This window comes from Excalfactoria chinensis, chromosome 26 (genome assembly GCF_039878825.1).
Source record: "Excalfactoria chinensis isolate bCotChi1 chromosome 26, bCotChi1.hap2, whole genome shotgun sequence".
In the NCBI taxonomy this organism is placed as follows: Eukaryota; Metazoa; Chordata; class Aves; order Galliformes; family Phasianidae; genus Excalfactoria; species Excalfactoria chinensis.
This window is the reverse complement of record NC_092850.1, coordinates 1172929-1191877: the sequence shown is the minus strand read 5'-3', so window position 1 is coordinate 1191877 and position 18949 is coordinate 1172929. Positions and strand designations below refer to the sequence as shown.

General features: G+C 55.2%; 2 protein-coding genes across 9 annotated transcripts; one reads left to right on the top strand and one right to left on the bottom strand.

Annotated features, from left to right (window-relative positions):
* Window positions 1–84: 84 nt before the first annotated feature.
* POLRMT (RNA polymerase mitochondrial) lies at window positions 85–13316 on the bottom strand. Its single transcript, XM_072357612.1, has 21 exons — window positions 13206–13316; window positions 12962–13057; window positions 11825–12477; window positions 11416–11546; window positions 9762–9948; window positions 9450–9599; window positions 9129–9296; window positions 8640–8810; window positions 8202–8441; window positions 7182–7961; window positions 6680–6802; window positions 4892–5014; window positions 4321–4497; window positions 4088–4174; window positions 3712–3825; window positions 2982–3034; window positions 2633–2731; window positions 2449–2521; window positions 1904–1986; window positions 1298–1368; window positions 85–638 (listed from the first exon to the last, which is right to left on the bottom strand). The coding sequence occupies exons 1-21, from the start codon at window positions 13261–13263 to the stop codon at window positions 589–591; spliced, it is 3687 nt and encodes a 1228-aa protein (XP_072213713.1). The 5' UTR covers window positions 13264–13316; the 3' UTR covers window positions 85–588.
* A 161-nt stretch (window positions 13317–13477) lies between these two features.
* On the top strand, window positions 13478–16978 carry FGF22 (fibroblast growth factor 22). 8 transcript variants are annotated; one of them, XM_072357595.1, is made up of 4 exons: window positions 13858–14138; window positions 16079–16190; window positions 16315–16414; window positions 16594–16978. In XM_072357595.1, the coding sequence occupies exons 1-4, from the start codon at window positions 13907–13909 to the stop codon at window positions 16786–16788; spliced, it is 639 nt and encodes a 212-aa protein (XP_072213696.1). In that variant the 5' UTR covers window positions 13858–13906; the 3' UTR covers window positions 16789–16978. The 8 variants fall into 8 exon arrangements, with proteins under 8 accessions (XP_072213702.1, XP_072213696.1, XP_072213699.1 ...); XM_072357598.1 differs by having other exon boundaries at window positions 16315–16418; XM_072357596.1 differs by having other exon boundaries at window positions 16315–16418; window positions 16540–16978.
* The last annotated feature ends 1971 nt before the right edge of the window (window positions 16979–18949 follow it).

The window sequence follows — 18949 nt, the reverse complement described above, 5'->3', positions numbered from 1 at the left end:
CCTGGGGAGACATCAGTCCCACCACAGAGAGCCCAGGCAGCCCTCAGCCAAAGCTGCTGAGAAGGATGAACTTCCCAACCTTGTATTTCAAAAACCATTTTATTTACATTACTGTACATCTCCACCCCTTGAGCTTGTGATTTCTTCCTCTGCCCCGAGAGCCAGCAAACAGAATTGAAACACGTACCTGCCAAGGGACACAGGTGACAGCCAAGCCAGATTTGGAGCTGGCAGCGGTAGCACAGACAGCTTACGTCAGGGTGAGGATTGCAGAAAGCCAACCCCACCTAATCCCTGACCCCACACTGCATCTCTGCAGCCCTCTCCAGCTCCTTGGGATGGGACACAGGCAGTAGCAGCAAATAGCACAGACCCACCCCCTAACTTCAGCAGCCCCCCATGGCTGCTCCTGCACTCCTCCAGCAGTCCCACTTTGCCCCCAGCATCTCCAGTTTGGTGTGTTTTGCTGGGTTGACAGCTGTCCCCCCATGAGCTGCAGGACAGCAGAGCAATGTGGGCCAGTGCCTACCATCACCTCTAGGCAGCCAAAGTCCAGAGGTAGTCCAGTGCTCCACTGGCTGCTGAGGCTCAGCTGAAGAAATAGGTGGAGTCTATTACTTTGTTCAGGTTGAATTCCCCTGTGAAAAGCAAGGGAGACCAGAGGTCAGAGCAGAGCCTGCTGTGGCTACTGAGAGAGAAGTTGCCTAACCCCAGCTTTGGCCTCCTGCATTGAACTACTTGGGCTCAGGTCCTGCTGCAGGGTCTCAGAGACTGATATCCATCCAGATTTACCTGGGATATCTGGGGCAGTGGTAGGAACATCGAGACAGATAACAGCAGCAGGGAAGGAAGAGAGGAGCGCGTGGCTCCAGTACAAACCATCAGTGCCTCTGGGACAGACCACAACAGCTGCTCAGTGGCAAAGGCCAGCACTTAGCTGGGCTGCTTTATTTTGCAATGGCAGAACAAAGGTTAGCCAGATGGTCTGGCAGAGGCATAGCCAAGAGATTAGGAGGAGTCAAGCTAACTAACTGCCTTAATCCCATTGCATGTGTATCATCTAGATCCTGGTAATTACGATACTGAGAGTCTCAGTCCCAGTTCCAGGCAAACATTTCGTGGTTGGAAACAGATGGGCAAAGAGCAGCAAGACAGGGGACAGCACGAGCTGGGTCAATCAGGGAGAAACCCCACGAGCAAAGCCCTGGGGAAGGCAGGGGCCATTTGCAAGGATGTTACAGGGGAAGAACTTCAGAAGCTCCCCCTGAGCTTTGCAGTTCCCAGCCTGTGCTCCTACCTGTTTTAGGGACGTTTGACAGCTGCTCCATCAGTTTGTTCTGCCAAAGGGCTCTGCTCTCTCCGTCAGAGCTGCGTGAACCAGATGGAAAGCCAGTCAGCAAGGGGGGGTCTGGGAGAAGGTTCTCCCTCCTCCACTCCCCAGCGTGGCATCTTGGTAACAGGATTCAGCTCTTCCATAACACTGCACACCCCGTGGCAGCAGGAGCCCAGCCCCAAAATACAGGCGCTTCCCAGACTTGAGGATGTCTGCTTTCATTTGGCTCTGGTGGTGATAAATGAGGGTTGCACGCTGGGCCAAAGCAGTGCTCATCACCACCACCCCTTACTGCCTTGCTCAGCGTGGAAACCAAGGCACATACATAAATCATGGCCCACAGAAAAGTACAAGCACCAACTTCTACTTCAGTTCTGCAGCAAAAGGATGCAGCTATACCTCGTGTTTCACACTGAGACTAAAGACAACTCAGGTGTCAGTTGAGAAGGAAGCAGAACTTCCCTTGAGAACAACCCCCAGACAGATGACACGACCTGGGAGCAGCAGGCACAGCAGCCTTGGGGTGGGGAATTAGCATGGGTAGGAGTGAGGGCTGCATGCGAGCAATACCTGCAGTAATTCTTCAGCATGAACTTGGACAGATCCTCCAGGATCTTCTGGCTGTGCAGAGCCACGAACTGCTGCCGACAGATCTGATCCAGAGAGCAATGGTGAGTTGCAGGTTAACGGGTGTTTTGACCTCCTTTCCCTCATTGCTTCTCAGCCAAGAGGAGTCAGAGGTAAGAGGAGGGAAAGCAGTGGGCAAGAGTGAGAAGGGGGGGAAACTATCAGACAAATCTGAAAGGAATCAGGTGGGAAGCAGAGGCTGAGCCCCATTTATTAGCCCTGCAGCACTTCAGAAGAGCCCAGGGCAAGACAGAGGCACTGACTCTGCTTCATGCAGTTTAGTGCTGATTCTGCCCTGCACCCAGCTGAAGGGTGTGAGGAGGGGGCCTGAGGCATCAGGAAGTCATCTGCAACCACCAGTAAGCATCCCTATGCTTGGGTAAATAAAACAGAGACTATGGAGCAAAGCCTAGGGGAGACAAGGGCTGGCAATTGCCCAGAGGACACATCAGCAAGATCACTGCTCACAAAGGATTTGAGACTTTTACCTTGTTCATGATGTCCACAGTGAGTGCGTGAGTCCAGTAGCAATCGTGGACTGAGACAAAAGTCAGACCTTGCCTGGGAGGCAGCAGAAAGGGCCATGGAGTATCACTGAGAGCTCCAGCTCCCTGCAGTGATGCCCTGCTGCTGATCTCTCAGCAGAGCCCAGGCAAGAACCCTGCTCCCTACCTGAAGCAATGTAGAGCCGTGAGCATCATGTGGGTTGAGTCCAGGGAATGGATGAAGTTGGGTGGGAAAGCATTTTTCTGCTTCACTGTATCAGGTTTCCTGCAGCACAGAATGGGATAGGGGAGGAGCTGGGGCATGCCCAGGACTCAAGATGTGAGCCAAGGCAGAACCAGCCAAGATTTGGGGTGATGGGGCAGCCCTGATGGGCCCCATCTCCTCCAGCTGACTTTCCATGGCTCAAAGGAATACCAGAAGCTTTGGAACATGTTGGCAGGTTCCACTGATGGGGAGGTTTTAAGCACAGACTGGGGCAGTGGGGGCTCAGTGAAAACCATGGGTTCATACTTACTGGTTGTTGTTGGTGGAGCTTTTCACACTCAAGTTCTGCATGTTGCAAGTCAACTGCAGGGGGAGAGAAAAGTGATCAGCACTGCTGCTTACTGCTGGGAAGGGGATGATGCCAACAAGGTATTCCACGCTCTGCAGGAAACATCTTTTCTGGATGGGGATGCTGGCAATGCATTCCAGTCACTGTGGCAGCTGCCATTTCCCTGTGGCACTTTGCCTGCTTCCCCTCCAAAGGATGCTGGCAAGCATCCTTCACCCCTTCCCAGGGAGATGCTGATTCACTCCTGCAGGGGCTGAGAAGAGTTCCTGAAGGTGGGAGGCACCTGCTTGCTCCATCCCTACACGGCCAATGTGAGGCTGCAGGAGAGTGGCTGTGAGGATGGGATGAGAGAGGATGGGGAGCCGTGAGTCAGTGCAGCAGCGTGTGGGAGGCGAGAGCAGGGAGACTGAATCACGCGAGCCCCGAGGAGGGCTGCTCAATGCAGAGAATGGGTCTGTGCCCCAGCTGCCTGAGTGGGATGGGAGCAGCAGATTCCTCAGCAGCACGCCCACACTCTCCAGTCTCTGTGACGAGATGTGCCTGCACACACAAATCCCATCTTCTCTGCAAGTTCACCTGCAGGCGATGCAAACTGGCCGGCCTTGTGCTGACTGCCTCGAGGTCTGCTATGCTTTCCCTGCTCCTCACCCCTGGGTGGATGAACAACTTAGTCCCACCACCAGACACTCACCACAGTGGGCTTGATCCGATAGTAGGGCTGTACGATGGGGAGACCCAGTGGGGTGACCCACTCCACTGTCCTTCCTGACTGTGCAATCAGCTTGGCGCTCTCCGTCAGCCAGTTCTTGGGCAAAGGGAAGCAGAGAAGAAAGTGGCTCAAGTTAATACACGCAGCTGGACAGACCTCGTTCCCACTCCCAGGTCAAACTCCTGCCAGACTGAGTGTAGCTCTTATGGGGAGCCTGGTCCATCACTAGGCACAACCCCACACCTCCAGGCAAGGACATAGGATTGTCTTTAGGCCAGGACCCCATGGAGCTCCTTCCTTCCTTCCTGGTCTTTGCATGGGTTGACTAGGGAAGAAGGAAAGAGAGGAGGTACCTCACCTGGATATCTCGAGTCGCTGAGAACATCTCCTTGATGCCATTAAACACCCGCTTTACGAGGTAGTGAGACGCCTCCCATAGGTACTCCTGCATAGAACAGAGGCAGAGTGAGGGGGAGGCAAAGGAGCAGCAAAAGATGCAAAGCAAAGCAATGAGAGTTAGGATAAGCTAAGAGAGCGACTCCCCTGTCTCAGTGGGTACATGAAATGGTAGCAGGTCTTGTAGCTTCTTACCTCAGGGAACTCAATCTCCTTCAGCCGTTTCTCCATCTGCAGCCTCCCACCGTAGCGTGTGACGCCGTACACCACCGTCATCACCGTCTGCTTCACCACCTTACGGCCAATGAACCCTTCCAGCACCTGGGCAATTCTCAACCCTTCCTCAGCATCCTTCTTCCGAAACTCCTCCACCTGAGGGACAGAGTACAGTGGGAGTCAGAGCCACACCAGCGTGCTGGTCCAAGTCCCCTTTGTAGCTTGAGGTGCCTGAAGGACCCTGCGAGACCCCCCTGCTAACAAGAGATGAGGGATACTCCACACTCTCTTCCAACTCCGTCTCTCAGAATGAAGCCTGGACTGATGGGAGCAGAAATCCCAAAGGATTTCTTAGGACAGATCTCCAGCCAGACCCCATTCCACCTGACACAATGATCCCTGTTTGGGGATGGGGAGATCCTGCCTCCAATCAGCCCACATTCTCCCAGCCTTCTGTATGCTGGTCTCATCCCAAACTTTCTCCTCAAGATTCCATGCAAAAAAAGAGTCCAAAAGGACATTTTCCCTACGTTCCCCCATCACAACTCACCTGCTGGGCCACCGCACTGTAGACATCCTGAGGGACACTGCAGGGCATCAAATTGACAGAGATTGCACCGATAAGGTCCCGACCAAGCGCTGCATAGTGCTGTAGACCATTGCAAGAACCATCCTGTGTGTGTGAGAAGAGAGAGGGTGGAAGCAAGGTGTTAGCACAGGGATCGAGTCCTGCTCATCAGCACAGATGCACCTTGACCACAGATGTGGAACACCAATGCAAAACCATGAAACGCTATGACAAATCTGGCTCTAAAGGGCTACTGCTATTTCACCTCCCCCCCTCTTTGGGCAAGTTTGCAGCTGATCTCCAAGCAGTTGGCCAGGTCTATAACAGCTTCCATTTCACTTCTAAGTGGTTTTCCTGTCTGGGTCTCATCATTATCTGTTGTTGTCTATGGGGTTTTAAAAAACCCACAACACATTGTCTCCCCACCCCTATATTTTCTAAGAGAGAACTCCATGGAAACACTAAAAAAAGCCTGAAAATTTGAAGAAAACAAATGTGTCTGGGATGCTAAAAGTGGCTCCACATGCTGGCAGTCAAAACAGACCTTAGAAAACCCAAGAGCAGGACTGAAGTCAGGCAGAAAGCTGAAGAACCCTCTGCAAGCCCTCAGCTGACTCCAAAGCTCCAGCCATGCTGCTTCTGCATCCTATTGACAGGAGAGAAAGGCAGCTCCCACCCAGCCCTTCCTAAAGCTGCAGATACACAGATCAATCTGTCAAAGCAGCTGGCCTGATGGCCCACCTGGGATCAAGACCAGCCACGATGAGACAAACAGGGCCTGAATGACAGCACAGGAAGGTCCTGCTGCTCACAGAAGCCACGCTGCTGCTTCAGGTTGCCCCTGTACTCCCCTGTGCTCAGGCTATGCCTGGCCAAAGGCAGCCTGCAGGATCAGCTCTCATCTCTCCTCCTCCTTCCCCACACTGCAGTGCAGCAAGCTGGAGAACGGAGAACTGACAGTGCTAGGGCAGCCCTGCTGCTGCAGAAGAGCTGCCTCTATTAGCCAAGCACTGATGACTCAGGTGGAAACAGACTCCTGTGCCCTCCAGAAAAAGTCCTTTGCTTGAATTCTATTAACTGCACCCTCCACACACCCCCAGCTGCTCCCTTGATCTTCTGTTGTCATAACAATATCATCAGAATCCTTCGGCTGAGACAGTCTCACGTATATTACAGACCACTGCTCCTGGCAGAATACGTCCCCATTCTCCCCCACACACTTCATTAGGGCTACGAGATCTTCTAACGAGATAAACAAGCAAAGCCCTTCTCATCAGAATAAGAATCAATCACTGTCTCCTCATAGCAGAGGGATTTATCAGGGCATTGGATGCAGGAGGAGGCTGCTACTTGTCTCCTTGCTTTTCCTCGGAGGTCTACACCTCCCATTTTGTGCTCCTGCAGAGCAGCTTGTCTCCTGCCATATCCCAAAAGGCTCCCAGTCCCCATCTCACAGCTGGGTAAGATAGGACTGGCCTGGTTCCCACTCTGCAGACATGAGAGCAATCTCCCAGACAGGCTGCTTGGCTAAAGGCAAGCAAAGCAGCACTGAACTGCACTGGTTCCTTAATGGCTGCATGTAGCAGCCAGTTTACTGGAGTTTTCAAATCAAGATGCCTGTAGGTTGCACGTCCATCCTTAGGAAACCCCGGCCACGTTGCATAACAATAAATACAACTACATGCTTCTGCTCTGTCCTGAGCTGCCTTGCTATGTCTGCTCCCCTCCTTGCTCAGCCACCCAGGCCGTGCACATCTGCTGGGCACCCACCTGGTGAACAGGGAAATGAGAGATGAAAGCAGCTGGATCTGGTGACCTCGAAGCTTTGGCAATTTCCATGCAGCACGCCAAGACTTGCCAGGGTTCATCGGTGTTCATCCACCACTTCCTGCCCTGGGAACAGCAAAGCACACAGTAGGAGGAGGAGGAGGCAGTGCCCTTGTCTGTAAAGGCAGCAGGTGAGCTCCTGGGCTCTTAGGAACATTAGGCAAGGCACCTCCTCTCGCCATGCCTCCACCTCCCCACCACTTCATTGTGTTTGCAGACATGTTTTATTCCCTAGAAGCAATGCTAAACAAGAGGAACGTCTAAAGCCTCCTTTGATATTAAAGAAAACGCTGATGCCCCTCAGCTATGTGGAACAATTCCTACAGGGTTGAATTTCCCTGCTTTTTCATTACTCAGTTCAGCTGGGAGACTCCTATACTGCTCAGGGTTGGCTGCAACCCAAGCTTCTCCTTGGTGACTCTGAATCCCATCACTCCACACGCACCGTGAGCGGGTGGTCAGCAGAGTCCAGGATCTCCTCCATGATTTCATTGGCATAATCCAACCGCTCCTGCAAGGCATTCTTCTTCTTCAGCCCTGTGAGGTTAATGAGGTGGATCTTCAGCCAGTCGAGGCCCTTTGGCCCCAGAGGCCTTCCCTCTGCAAAGAGCAGGATGGCACGAGTGACATCGTTACCCAAGTGATTGAAATAAGGTGGGCAAGGATAAGTCCTGCCACGGAAATCCATGTTGTGAGGAAACCAAAACACTTTGTCCCTGACGTAGTTGGCAATGGAGAGCTTATAGAGCGCATCCATGCGCAAACTGTGCATCTCAGCTGCCTTCTTCTTGCACAGCAACAGCTCGTGCTTCTGGGACTTGTGCAAGGCAGAGGAACTGCTAGGAGAGACAGGAGGCTTGGGGGCCTCAGAGACGGGTGGTGGGATGTCCAGCTTCTCATTGCCTTTGTCATTGAAGATGGAGATGATTATATCCAACACGGGCTGGTTAATCTTCCATGCACAGTTGCCCAGCTGGTTCAAGGCATCCAGCACAGGGTGGAGGTTCATCTGGGGACACTGGTCCAGGAGCTGTTGGTGCTGGATGGCCCCATCCACGTAGCGCATCAGTTTGGTATCACTCAGGACAAAGGCACCGAAATGTGGGGAGGTCCAGGGGACAGGGGGACACAGCATGGGTATGGCAGAGGAGTTAAAGGTCAGCGTGGTCTCTGCAGCATCTGACACAATCTGTGAGAAAATGGGATGGGGCTTTATCAGCCCAACCTGGAGGAGAGAATCAGAGAAGCAAAGGTCAGCATGTAGAAAAGGCAGAGGGAAGCCTGGAAGAACACATGGTCAAGTCCCTCACTGTGTAACAATCACACTAATCACCCTGTTTGCACAGAACCAGGTGCTCCTTAAAACCTCTGGGAGAGAAAGTGAAGGCAAAAAGGTCCTGCAAGGACCCAGTTAGTACGAAGAGGTGATCTGCACTGTCCCAAAGCCCCCAGGGATGAGACTTACCTGCCAGCTGCTGCGGAAGGAGTAGATGTGGTAGAGCACGGGGATAAGCTTGGATGGCAGGCGAGGGTTAAGGGTGTTCCTGGGCACCTTGACAGAATGCACCAGGATCTCCAGCAGGTACATTCCCAGGCGCATCAGGAGCACATATGGCCAGCTGCAGTCCTTTAAGTTCAGAGAAGGCCCATAGCCTGCTTCTGCTACCAGCTTCTCCCAGTACTCCCGTGGTAAGTACTCACTAGGCTGGGAGAGGAAAAATCAGGTCAGATTGATCTCTGTACCAGGAGCACGGCTCTGAGAAGGACTCTCCTGCCTCTGTGAGTCCCTGCCTGATAGTTCTTATAGCTCGGAATCTGGACTTTGAGCGCATGAGGATGCACAAACCATCCAACCCCAGCTCCACTCTGAAACCCATGGAACCCCTCTCCCAGGTAAGCCTACCTGGCTATCTTTTGCCAGCAGGTGGATATAGTTCTCATAGATCTCCTGCATCTTCTTGAGCTGGCCACTCTGCTGCTTCCTCTGGGTGAGGTATCTGTTGTAGACTTTGGAGCCCAGCTCCCTGGCTAAGACAGCCAGGGATTCTCCTTGTGGAGAAAGGCTGTTGAGAATCTGAGAAAGGGGAAGGCAAAGAGGGACTTAAGGAGAAAGGAAGAGAAAAACGGAGCAGAAAGACAAAGTGGGAGTTAAAGTTTCCATATGGGGAACACAGGAAGATGCTGATTCCCATGATGCTGAGCAGATGAGGAAGGAAACGTGGCCAGAACAGAGGAAAGCTTCTCTGTCTGCTCAGCACAGGGTGCAGACAGGGCCTGTACCTAATAACTTAGGTAAACCTTGAAATTCAAGCTGTTTCTGCACTGTGGTGGCCCTAGGGTTGCCCAGGAGGCCTCATTCCTAAATCTCCGTGGGGTCAGGGCAGGGTCTTACCTGCATCATGATGTCCACGTACTCCTCATCAGGCAGCAGACACAGGTAGGGGTAGAGAGCGCTGGGTCCTGACATTGTCTTGACCTGAGACATGTTGTGCTTTGACTTCTGGAAGGCCTGGAGAATGGCACCACGCCACTGAGAACGAAAGGTGGCCAATTGCTGACGCTACACAAGAAATGGAAGCCAAACAGTCACACTGTAGTGAGAGTCCATCACCAGGAAACTGACCCACATTAAGGGAATGACCCCTGCAGGTCTTCCCCACAGATTCCTGTCAACTGAGGTGCCCCCCACCCCTTCAGACACCCCGATATTTACTGCTTTGATGGCTTGTGGAGTCAGAGGTTTGGTTGACTCCACTGAGTCGATGGTTATGGTGCTGTTCAGCTCCAATTCCAGCTGCTGCTGGAAGCGCTCCCTCAGCTCCTCCACAGAGAAATCCAGCTTGGGATACGACACCATCTTCTTCTGCAACAAGAATGAGGCAGTAAGCACCAAAGGTCAGAGGAAGGGAAGGTATTGCAGTCCTATGCTGGACCTGAATGCATCCTGAGGACATCTGTGAACGCCATTCGGCCAGCTCCAACAACTCCCCGTGCAGCAGAAATATCCCTGAGCTCAGTGGCTTACCTCAGAGTAGAAGTTCTTGAGCAGAGCGGTCTTGCAGATCTCAGGTTTGGGTGGAGGGGGCAGCTGGTAGTCAGGCTGGATAATCCTGATGGCCTTCAGCACCTTCTCCTTCTCATCTCCCTCAAACAGGCACTTTTGGAAGAGATCATCCACACAGAAGCCATCCTTTGTCAGGTGCTGCACACACCTGAGGAGAGGCAGATGAGACAGGACGCGTGATAGAAACCAGCGTGCAATCAGGCAAGGAACGAAGCTTATAAAGAGAAGACTAAGCATGGAGAAAACATGTCGATGCTCCCTCTTCGGGATGTCTCTATCAGGCTTTTCCTTCCTCACTTTTGCCCTTAACAGTGTCACTTGAGCCCGTGTGAGACACAGTATGGGACAAGTCTTGTGGCAACTTGAACCTCATTGAGCTGATGCTTGCCCAGGACCAGCCAGGAGGGAGAATGCTGCAGCAATGGGCATAATGGGAAACCTGCAGCACACCAGCTCTCCCTGCCTGCCACATGCAGCCAGGCACCACGAAACAGCTCTCCAGGCTGCAGGAGCTGCCTCTAGAGTATAGCCTGTCCTTGACGAGGTCACCAGCCTCAGGTTACAGCCAGTCATCCACCTCCTCCAGCCCAAAGGCTGCTGAGCAGGCAGCTTTCACCTTCACACATGGATGGGGAGGCTGAGCTCTACTGCCTCTGAGATAATGAAAGATGCTGCCATGCTGCTGCCTCCATCCTTAAATACTCCTCCTATCCCCTCTATGCTTGGTTCAGCACAAGGGAATGCAAGGTACTGATCACAGCCTAGGCAAGGGGGCAGAAAACAACTGCTGCCATAGGCAGGCTGGCCCATTCTGCCTTCAAACTGAGAAAGCATATGCGAGGACTCACATACAAACACAGCACCAGCAAGCAGAAAGAGTTGTGTGGAAACACACACACCTTGGTGAGGCTTGGAGCTGGCAAATCTCTGCAGGTGTGCTATAAATATTTGCCTCCTGACAATCCTACAGGTTTACTTGCTGTACTTATGCAACACTCACATAACTAAGCAGAAAAATCAATGCGAGTCTCTTCTAGATCAGCTGACCTGAAAAGTCATTCACTCAGAGGCCGGGATTTCACAGGCTACCTTCAGCTTTTCAGTTTGGGTCTACAAAACCCATCTGAATTTCCTGCAGGGAACTGGGAACCTACAAAAATCTGCTGTCTGGTTCATCCTATTAGGAAATGCCAACTCTATCAGAATGGATGGAGGAGTAAAAACTACTGGACATCAATGGAGAGCTAAACAGGACAAACGTTCCCACCAGAATGAGTGCAGGAACAAGGGGAACCTGATTGGAGAGGGGCTGCTTGCAGTCCATTGGCAGCAGGTACAGCTCTGTCCAGAAGTCAGGCTGTTTTCATCTACCACAAGACTTTGGATAAACTCATAAGCTGGGGTGGTGAAAATAGTTCAAAGAGTTAGCCCTGACCAACCCCTTAATCTGGCCACGAGAACCATGCCACAGCATCCAGACATACACACAGCAAGGCAGGCTTTCCCTACCCTGAGCCAGTGCCTCCTGTCCCCATTTCGTGCCCTCGTGGCACAGCGGAGCTGCAGAGATGTTGCCCAGGGCAGGAGGTTGCCTGGGGGAAGTGAAGTGCATTACCTCCAGATGGCTTTGGTGGATGACTGGCTCTGTGTCATGCACTCCAGCAGTACAGCATAAGAGTCCAGGTTGGGCCGCAGGCTGATGGACTCCAGCATGGAAAACAGATGGATGACACGATGCAAGCAGCCCTGTGGATGAGAAGGGATGGAGGATGTGGAAACAGACACCAGCAGCAGCAAAATGCAGCTTCACACCCCTCAGCTCCATCTCCAGTTGAGTCACATCCGTACTATCCCACCCCTTTCCTCTCCACAAAGCCAGTTCATGGGGATGAGTGGCCTTCCACAGTGTGAGGCTCTTCCACCTGGGCCAGCACACCTCTGACCTTGTGACCCAGAAAGCCTGGCACCAAAGGGCCAACGACCAACCAAGACAAGGGCAGCAGAAGGCCCCCAAAGCTCCATACCTTTCTTGCCCAGCCACGCATCACGACGTTGTATGCATCAACAGTCAAAAGCTTCCTTTTTGCGGGGTTGCTGTGATAAGATAGGAGCAACTTCTCAGCCTCCTCTGGTCGCTGTAAGTACAGGAAGCACTCGAGATTAGACTGGATGTTCTGCTGCATGATTTTGCGCTGGCTGCTCCTATCCTCATGCACGCGTTGAGGCTTCTGTGCTTTCATATCTTGATTCATTTCTTCCACCCTGGGCTTATGGCAGGTGTTGGCACTGCTGGGACCAGCACGGCTCTGGTTCCTGGAAGTACTTGCTGTAGCCTTTGTGCTCTTCTGGCTCTTCTTGGATTTGGCTTTGGTCTTTGCCTTTGCTTTCACCTTTGTCTTTACCTTGACCTTGGGCTGGCCGTCTGCAGTCATCTGGGAGGCTGCAATAGACAACTTCTTCTCCACCTTCAGCTGCCGGATGTACATTTCCTTCTTCAGCTTTTCTGTCCAGCTGATGGACTGCGTGGGGACCAGGCGCTCCGCTGCTGTGCTTCCATCCATTGCTTTCTGCAGTGCTTCCTGGTGCCTGTCACTCTGCAGCGGTGCCAGTTCCACTTTGTTGATGGTCACCTCTGGGATGTTACTGGTTTGGAGCTGCTTCACTCGAGCTTTCAGCACTGCCAGGAAACACAGAGATAAAGAGATGTGAGACACAGCAGAAGGCTGGATCCTACCCGAACACCTCACTTCTGGCTTGGGAATGAGGTTATAAAGAAGGTCACACAAAGACTTCCTCCCTTCTTAACCAACCCAGCAGCTCCCAGTGATCAGCTGCTCTGACCTGGGAGCCACCTTTGAACTGTGGTTTGTCACAGCATCCAGAGGAACTAAAAAACAACCCTGTAAGGGGAAAAAAAGCACCAGCTCACACCTCCATCGAGCCAAAGCTCGCTCTGGGTCAGTTTAAAACGGCCTCCTATGCTCTAGGAATGAGTCCTTCACAACCCCTTAAGACCAGCCTGCAATTGTAGGGCAGCTCAATGCTCTCTGAGGGCCTTGGGATGGGAGCTCAGCAACTCTGCCTCACAAGCATTTCCAACCCCCTCCCAGGGCACTGAATGAGGGGGAGCCCTGCAGCTCCCATTGGAGCCCCCTGCTCACCTTCCAGCAGCTCCGTCCTCTCACAGACGGCGTTTCTCCCCGCCTTCTCCTTGGCGCTGGCTGAGGAGTAACACCTCAGGACGCTCCATGGGATCCCTACAGCACAAAGACGCAGCGTGACAGGAGGCTCCTAGGCCCCGACCCAGCCTTAAGCAGCACCACCCGCATCCTCAAGTCCCGACCATGCCCCGGCTGCACCCACCCTCTCTCTCCCCTCCCCCCGGCCCCATTCCCGGCCCCTCACCGCCGCCCCTCAGCCGGGCCGGGCCCAGCAGCGCCGCCCGCAGCCTCAGCAGCGCCATGCTGCCCCACTACGCCGCCATGCCGCACAGCTGGTCCTCACTGCGCAGGCGCGGCGCGCAGCCTACCGGAAGCGGTAGTTCCATTTTGTACTACAACTCCCACAATGCACCGCCCACTACTTCCGCCTCGCACCCCCTGGCGGCCGCAGGTTGGGCGGTGCGACCCGACGGGGCGGGTTCGGATCCCGGCACGGAGCGGGGCGGGCATGGAACGGGGAGGAACCGGTTCGGTTCGGACACGGAGCGTTACTGCGGCCGTGATGCTGCTCGGAGAGCCGGAAGGGGACCTCGGGGCTGTGCTTGAGGGCTGCACTGCGCTGCTGTCCGCGCCTACGGGGAAACCGAGCCCTCATAAAGCGGGACCGGAGGATGCGAACCGGACCGGGAGCGAAACGGACACAGAGACGGCCGTCAGGTTACACCCCCACACACACACATACACACACACACATACACACACACACACCCCCCACTCGCATGGATTTATGAATGAGAGACCCCGCCCCCCGGCCCCGCCCCCTCCGCCCATTGACCGCCGCTGCTGCCGCCCGCGCCGTCGGGGCCGCTCGCCGGTGACCGCGGCCATGGCCCGGAGCCTCGCAGCGACTCGCTGTCCCCCACCGCCCGCCCGGCGCTCTCCGCCATGAGGCGCGGGGGTCCCGCCGCTCTCGCCGCCTGCCTCGCTGGGGCGCTCGCCGTGCTGGCGGGGCCGGGACCGGGCAGCTCCGTTTGGGGCGGCCGGCGGCCCCCCCGTAGCTACGGGCATCTGGAAGGAGACGTGCGTTGCCGGCGGCTCTTCTCCGCCACCCGCTTCTTCCTGAGCATCGACGGCGGCGGCGGAGTGGAGGGGACGCGCTGGAGGGAGCGGCCGGGCAGTGAGTGGGGTCGGGGTCGGGATGGGTGACGGGTCCGGGGCCGCCCCTTCCTCAATGGGTCCCATTCTGTCGCTATTCTCCAGCCTCGCCACTTTAGAGTGGAGTCAGGGGCTGCGCCGTATCTTCCGTGGGCAGTGCCACGGGTCCCGGAGTTGGTTCAGCCCTGTCCGAAGCCACCGGACCCCTCTGCTCTGCGGGCTCAAGCTGGAAGGCTGCTGGTGCGCTGCCACTGCTGTCCTCCAGGGAGCCGGTGTCACTTTACCAGCTCTACCCAGCGTCAGTGGGGACCTGGGGGTCTCTCGTCCCCTCGTTTAATACCATCAGCAGATAACTGTCTGCATTTGGGGTCATCTTCATCCAGAGTGGGTCGGGGGGATCCATCCCCATCATTCCCCATCAGTATCTTGGAAAGGAGAAGGGCTGAGGAGGAGGAAGGCTGGAGAAGGCTTGGCAGCGATGCTGCTCCCCTCCCAGGGGCCATTGAATGGAGGGGACCACAGGGCATCCTATTGAGCTGCTGGAGGCATTTAGGAGCAATGCGGGTCCCTGTGAGCCGCCTGGGTTCTGCATTGTGTTGCTCAGCCTAATAGAGTCCAAGCCCTGCAAGCAAGGATTCAGCTGGGACAGCACACTGATGAAGTGTGACCCAAGAGCACGGCCCACCTCTGTCTCACATCAGAGAGGACGTCACCCACCTTGCTGTGCTCAGCTGCAATGGGAAAGGAGCCCGGCCCAACTGGGACAGCTGCTCATGGGGAACCCTGTTGTGGTACCAAGATCTGCTGGGAGCACGACCAGGCATGCTGCCAGTTCCCCCACGCCTTCCCTTGGCCGTGTGGCAATAAGACCTGGCAGGCTCCAGGCTGTCACATCAGGCTCACTCTGGTTATTGGAACTGAAGATAACCTGTGCCTGGGTTGGGCTCGGGTTCTGCTCCCCAGCCCTCCTTGCAGCCACCAGCCCAGCCCTACCAGTGACTGGAATTGGGCTTCCCCTCCTTGTTCCCCACACCTGGAGCCTTCTGAGGGGCTACAGGCTGCTTCCCTGGCCCCATCACAGCCTGCATGGAGCTGAGCATTTCCCTGAGCACTCATCAGCCAAGCGTGGCTCTGCCCTACTGAGCACCGGGAATAGCAAAGTGGGGTTATTTTTAGAGAAGCAAAAGTCCTTTGGTATAAATAGCAGCAGCTCCAGACAGCGATAAACTGAGATGGATTTGCAGGCATTTTCTCAACCTTTCCCCACGGCTGCCTGTTAATGGCTTTGCTGTGCTGGGATGTGCTGAACATCCCCCTCTCAGTATCATCCTGTAGCACTCAGCACTGAGCTCTGCACAACACTCAGCTTGTCCTTGTGCCATATCCAGCCCCATCCTCTCCCAGCAGCATCACAGTGGCCCCATGGAGGTGATGCCTCAGCCTGCATTGGGTGGGTGTATGTGCTGTGAGCCAGCTGAAGCCTCTGCGTGTCCTCATCCACATCAGCGTGGTGTTGGGGCTCTCCATGTACAGCAGGGATGAGGTCAGGCTGATGGCTCTCATTGAAGCAGAGGAAGAGGGGGAGGAAGAATCCAGAGAGTTCCTGGCATTGCTCTGGGTGTTTCCACGCTAAAATCTACCTGGTCTGACCACATGCCTTTCCCATTAGCGGCTCTGACCGAGATCCACGGGCTGGGTGCACGCACCTTTAGTCTGCTGTGGGGCCAAGCCCAGGGCTGCTGCATCCTGCAGTCCCCACCCAGGTCCCCATATCCGTGCTGGTCCCCCCAGCAATGGGATGAATGGTCTAAGAGCTGGGCTGAGTCCCCGGAGCTTTACAGCATGTGTTGGGCAGAGGCTCAGCTGCTGATTGAGGGAGAACAACCATGAGGTTGAGCAGGGGGCAAAGGCTGACAGTTACTTCCAGGCACGTGGAGCTGCAGCTTGGCCTTATTCCAGCAGAGCTCTGCTCCCAGGGGCAGCTGGGCACAAGGGAGGATGGAAATAAAGGGCAAACCCATCCCTGTCCATCGGGACAGCATCCATCTGTTCACTTCCCCTACTCCTGCACCGGGTGAGGTTCCGCAGCTTCACTTTGTGGGGTCGACGGTCCCTCTGCAGTGTCACTTTGTGGGCAGCAGGGGAAGGGTCCTTCCAGGAGGTGGCCCATCTCACAGCAGCACTTCCCTGCCCCGCAGGCATCGTCGAGATCCGGTCGGTGCGTGTCGGCGTTGTGGCCATCCGGGCGGTGCACACCGGCTTCTACCTGGCCATGAACAAGCAGGGGCTGCTCTACGGGTCGGTAGGTCAGGCACTTCAACCCATTGCCGGCATTGGAGGTGCAGGGCAGAGCCGGAACGTGGGGGGGGGTATCCTGCACCTACTGGAGCCGGTACCCATATTGTACCCCCTACTCCCCATAGGGGACGGCACCCGCGGAGCCCTCACCCTGTTCACCCCCTTCCCTCCTCTGCCAGAAGGAATTCAGCCCCAACTGCAAGTTCACGGAGCGCATAGAGGAGAATGGCTACAACACCTACGCCTCGCTGCGCTGGCGGCACCGGGGCCGCCCCATGTTCCTCTCTCTCAATAGCAAAGGGAGGCCGCGGCGAGGGGGCAAGACGCGCCGGCAGCACCTTTCCACCCATTTCCTCCCCATGCTCGTCAGCTGAGCCCCGCAATGCGGCTCCTGGACGGTCCCGTAGTCCCTCCCCTGGAGGGGGGAAAGGCTATTTCATATATGTACATATCTGTCTATATTGCTATTTATTGTTTTGTTTTACAACTCGGCACGTAGAGCCGTGCTGGGGCTCTGCTTGGTGTCCCTCCAAACCGAGGCACGCACCCACCGTGGATGGAGACAGCATCTCTGCAATGGGGAGAGCAGCTGTGGGAGGTGCTGGGGGATGTGTTTGATTGGTGGCTGAGCACTCGTGGAAATTAAAGCTGTGTTCATGGCAAGGGGCAGCAAGTGGTGGCAGTGCGATGCTGGTGCTTGTGGGCTCATTCGGTCTCAATGTGATGCCTTGGGTTGGGAGATGACAGACCTTGTTACCCATCCCACCCCACAGCTGAGTGTGTGGGACATTCTCAGCCCCAAATCTAACCCTAAGGTAAAGCAGCAAGTGGTGTTTCAGGGATGGAAAGGGAGGAAATGGCTGTGGGAGGGGAGAGCCCTGGATGTCAGGCTGCTGTGGGGTGAAGGTGCATGAAGTGAGCTGAGGGTACGGCACAGCTGCATCCCAGATGAGCACCCCCTGTGGTGCTGAGGCTGTGGTCCCACTCCACTCCCTTCCAGCAGATGGGGATGGAGCTGAGTATGGGAGGTGATTCTGAGAGCATCAACTTGAGCATCACAGCCAGAACTAGTGCCCGTTCCTCCCAGCCAGGGCACGTTCCTGCAGCGCCTGCTGAGCATCGCTGTGAGAGGCAGCGCAGCGTGGTCACTGTGTCACATCAGATGTGAGCGATGGCCTGAGCTCAAACCACCAAACTCGTTCCCATTTCTTACCAAACCAGCTCCCAACGAGCCTGTGGCAGGAGGGAGCAACCACTGCAGCAACTGCTGGGACTGCAGCGGGCACCAGACCCCGACCCCAGGAGCTGCAGCATCTACATGAACCCACTTCATCCATTTGAAGCCCACCTCGAGCATCTCACACATGGGCACAAACTGCACCAGGATTTCCTGCCTCTGGGATCCCTCTGTCACCACCTGCTCCTGAGCCTGGGATCCCAGCAGCAGAAGCTCCTGGCTCAACCTTTGGCTCAGGATGAGCCCTTACCCTGATATACCAGTCCTGAGATAAACCCTTGTCCCAGAGGCATCCGCCTGCGAGATCAAAGCAGCTGCAGCCTGGTTGAGCTGGCAGAGCCAATGACAAAAACATTCCAGGGCAATGGCTCAGTGCCTGCGGTGCCTCCTCACTGCCAGCCCCCAACGGCTTTGGCAAATGGCACCGGGCAGTTCTGCTCCGTGCTGGATCCTCATTGATTTGCTCCACGGTTCTGTCACCGTGTGCCCATTGTGTGACACCAGCAGGGCAGAGTCCAGCTATCCCTGCAGGGTCAGCAGCTCCTCCATGCCTTTTCCTGCTGCACTCCCATCAGCCACATCTGAGCTCCTGCACTTGAGTCATCAAAGAGACAAACAAGTGCAAGAGCTTAGGGTAGGCGTTGGGACAGCTGGGTCACCAGCTCCATAGGGCAGGGGCAGCTGCCTGTAGCTGGCAATGCACAGGGCTGGGCTGCCCTTGGCAAAGCTGGCCCAGCTCTTGCTATGCTCAGGGCCATCTGGGACCAGCAAGGGGGATGCAAGTCCAGGACCACATTTAGGCCAGACCCCAGAACCACATTGTGCTGCCTCCTGGCCTCATAGACCACAGCTGGCTTACTCACTCAGCCCAGGATGCACCTAAGAGCATTGATGCTGACAGCCTCACCTTAGCAAGCCTAAAAGGTGAGGAAGGCTGCAACCTCCTCAGGAGCCACCCCACAGCCACCAGGAGACCCAGCCTTCTGGATATGCATCCATCCCAGAATAGCATGGGTGTGGAAAACAAGACCACAACAGCGTTCCCAAATCACCTGATGCAAAGTGCGGGCTGCACAACACCAACACCAGGCTGAGGGAGATCCACCTCAAATCCCTGCAACAGAAGAGGCAGCAGCTCATACCTCACACAGCCCAATGCTTCCCAAAGCACTCACTGCTTCCTCTCACTGCATGGGGACATGCAGCAAGGAGTCTGGTTTGTCCCCACCTCAGCCCAGGTAGGTCAATGCCACCTCTGGTCACATTCTTCTCATTCTCTGACCCACAGCTCTGTCACA

Coding starts and splice junctions, on each gene's coding strand:
- FGF22 (XM_072357595.1), top strand. CDS start 13,907: ATGAGGCGCGGGGGTCCCGCCGCTCTCGCCGCCTGCCTCGCTGGGGCG. Junction 14,139..16,078: donor CTGGAGGGAGCGGCCGGGCA/GTGAGTGGGGTC, acceptor TTATTCCAGCAG/AGCTCTGCTCCCAGGGGCAG. Junction 16,191..16,314: donor TTCCCCTACTCCTGCACCGG/GTGAGGTTCCGC, acceptor CCTGCCCCGCAG/GCATCGTCGAGATCCGGTCG.
- POLRMT (XM_072357612.1), bottom strand. CDS start 13,263: ATGGCGCTGCTGAGGCTGCGGGCGGCGCTGCTGGGCCCGGCCCGGCTG. Junction 13,058..13,205: donor GGCCCGGCTGAGGGGCGGCG/GTGAGGGGCCGG, acceptor TTTGTGCTGTAG/GGATCCCATGGAGCGTCCTG. Junction 2,522..2,632: donor ACGGCTCTACATTGCTTCAG/GTAGGGAGCAGG, acceptor GCTGCCTCCCAG/GCAAGGTCTGACTTTTGTCT.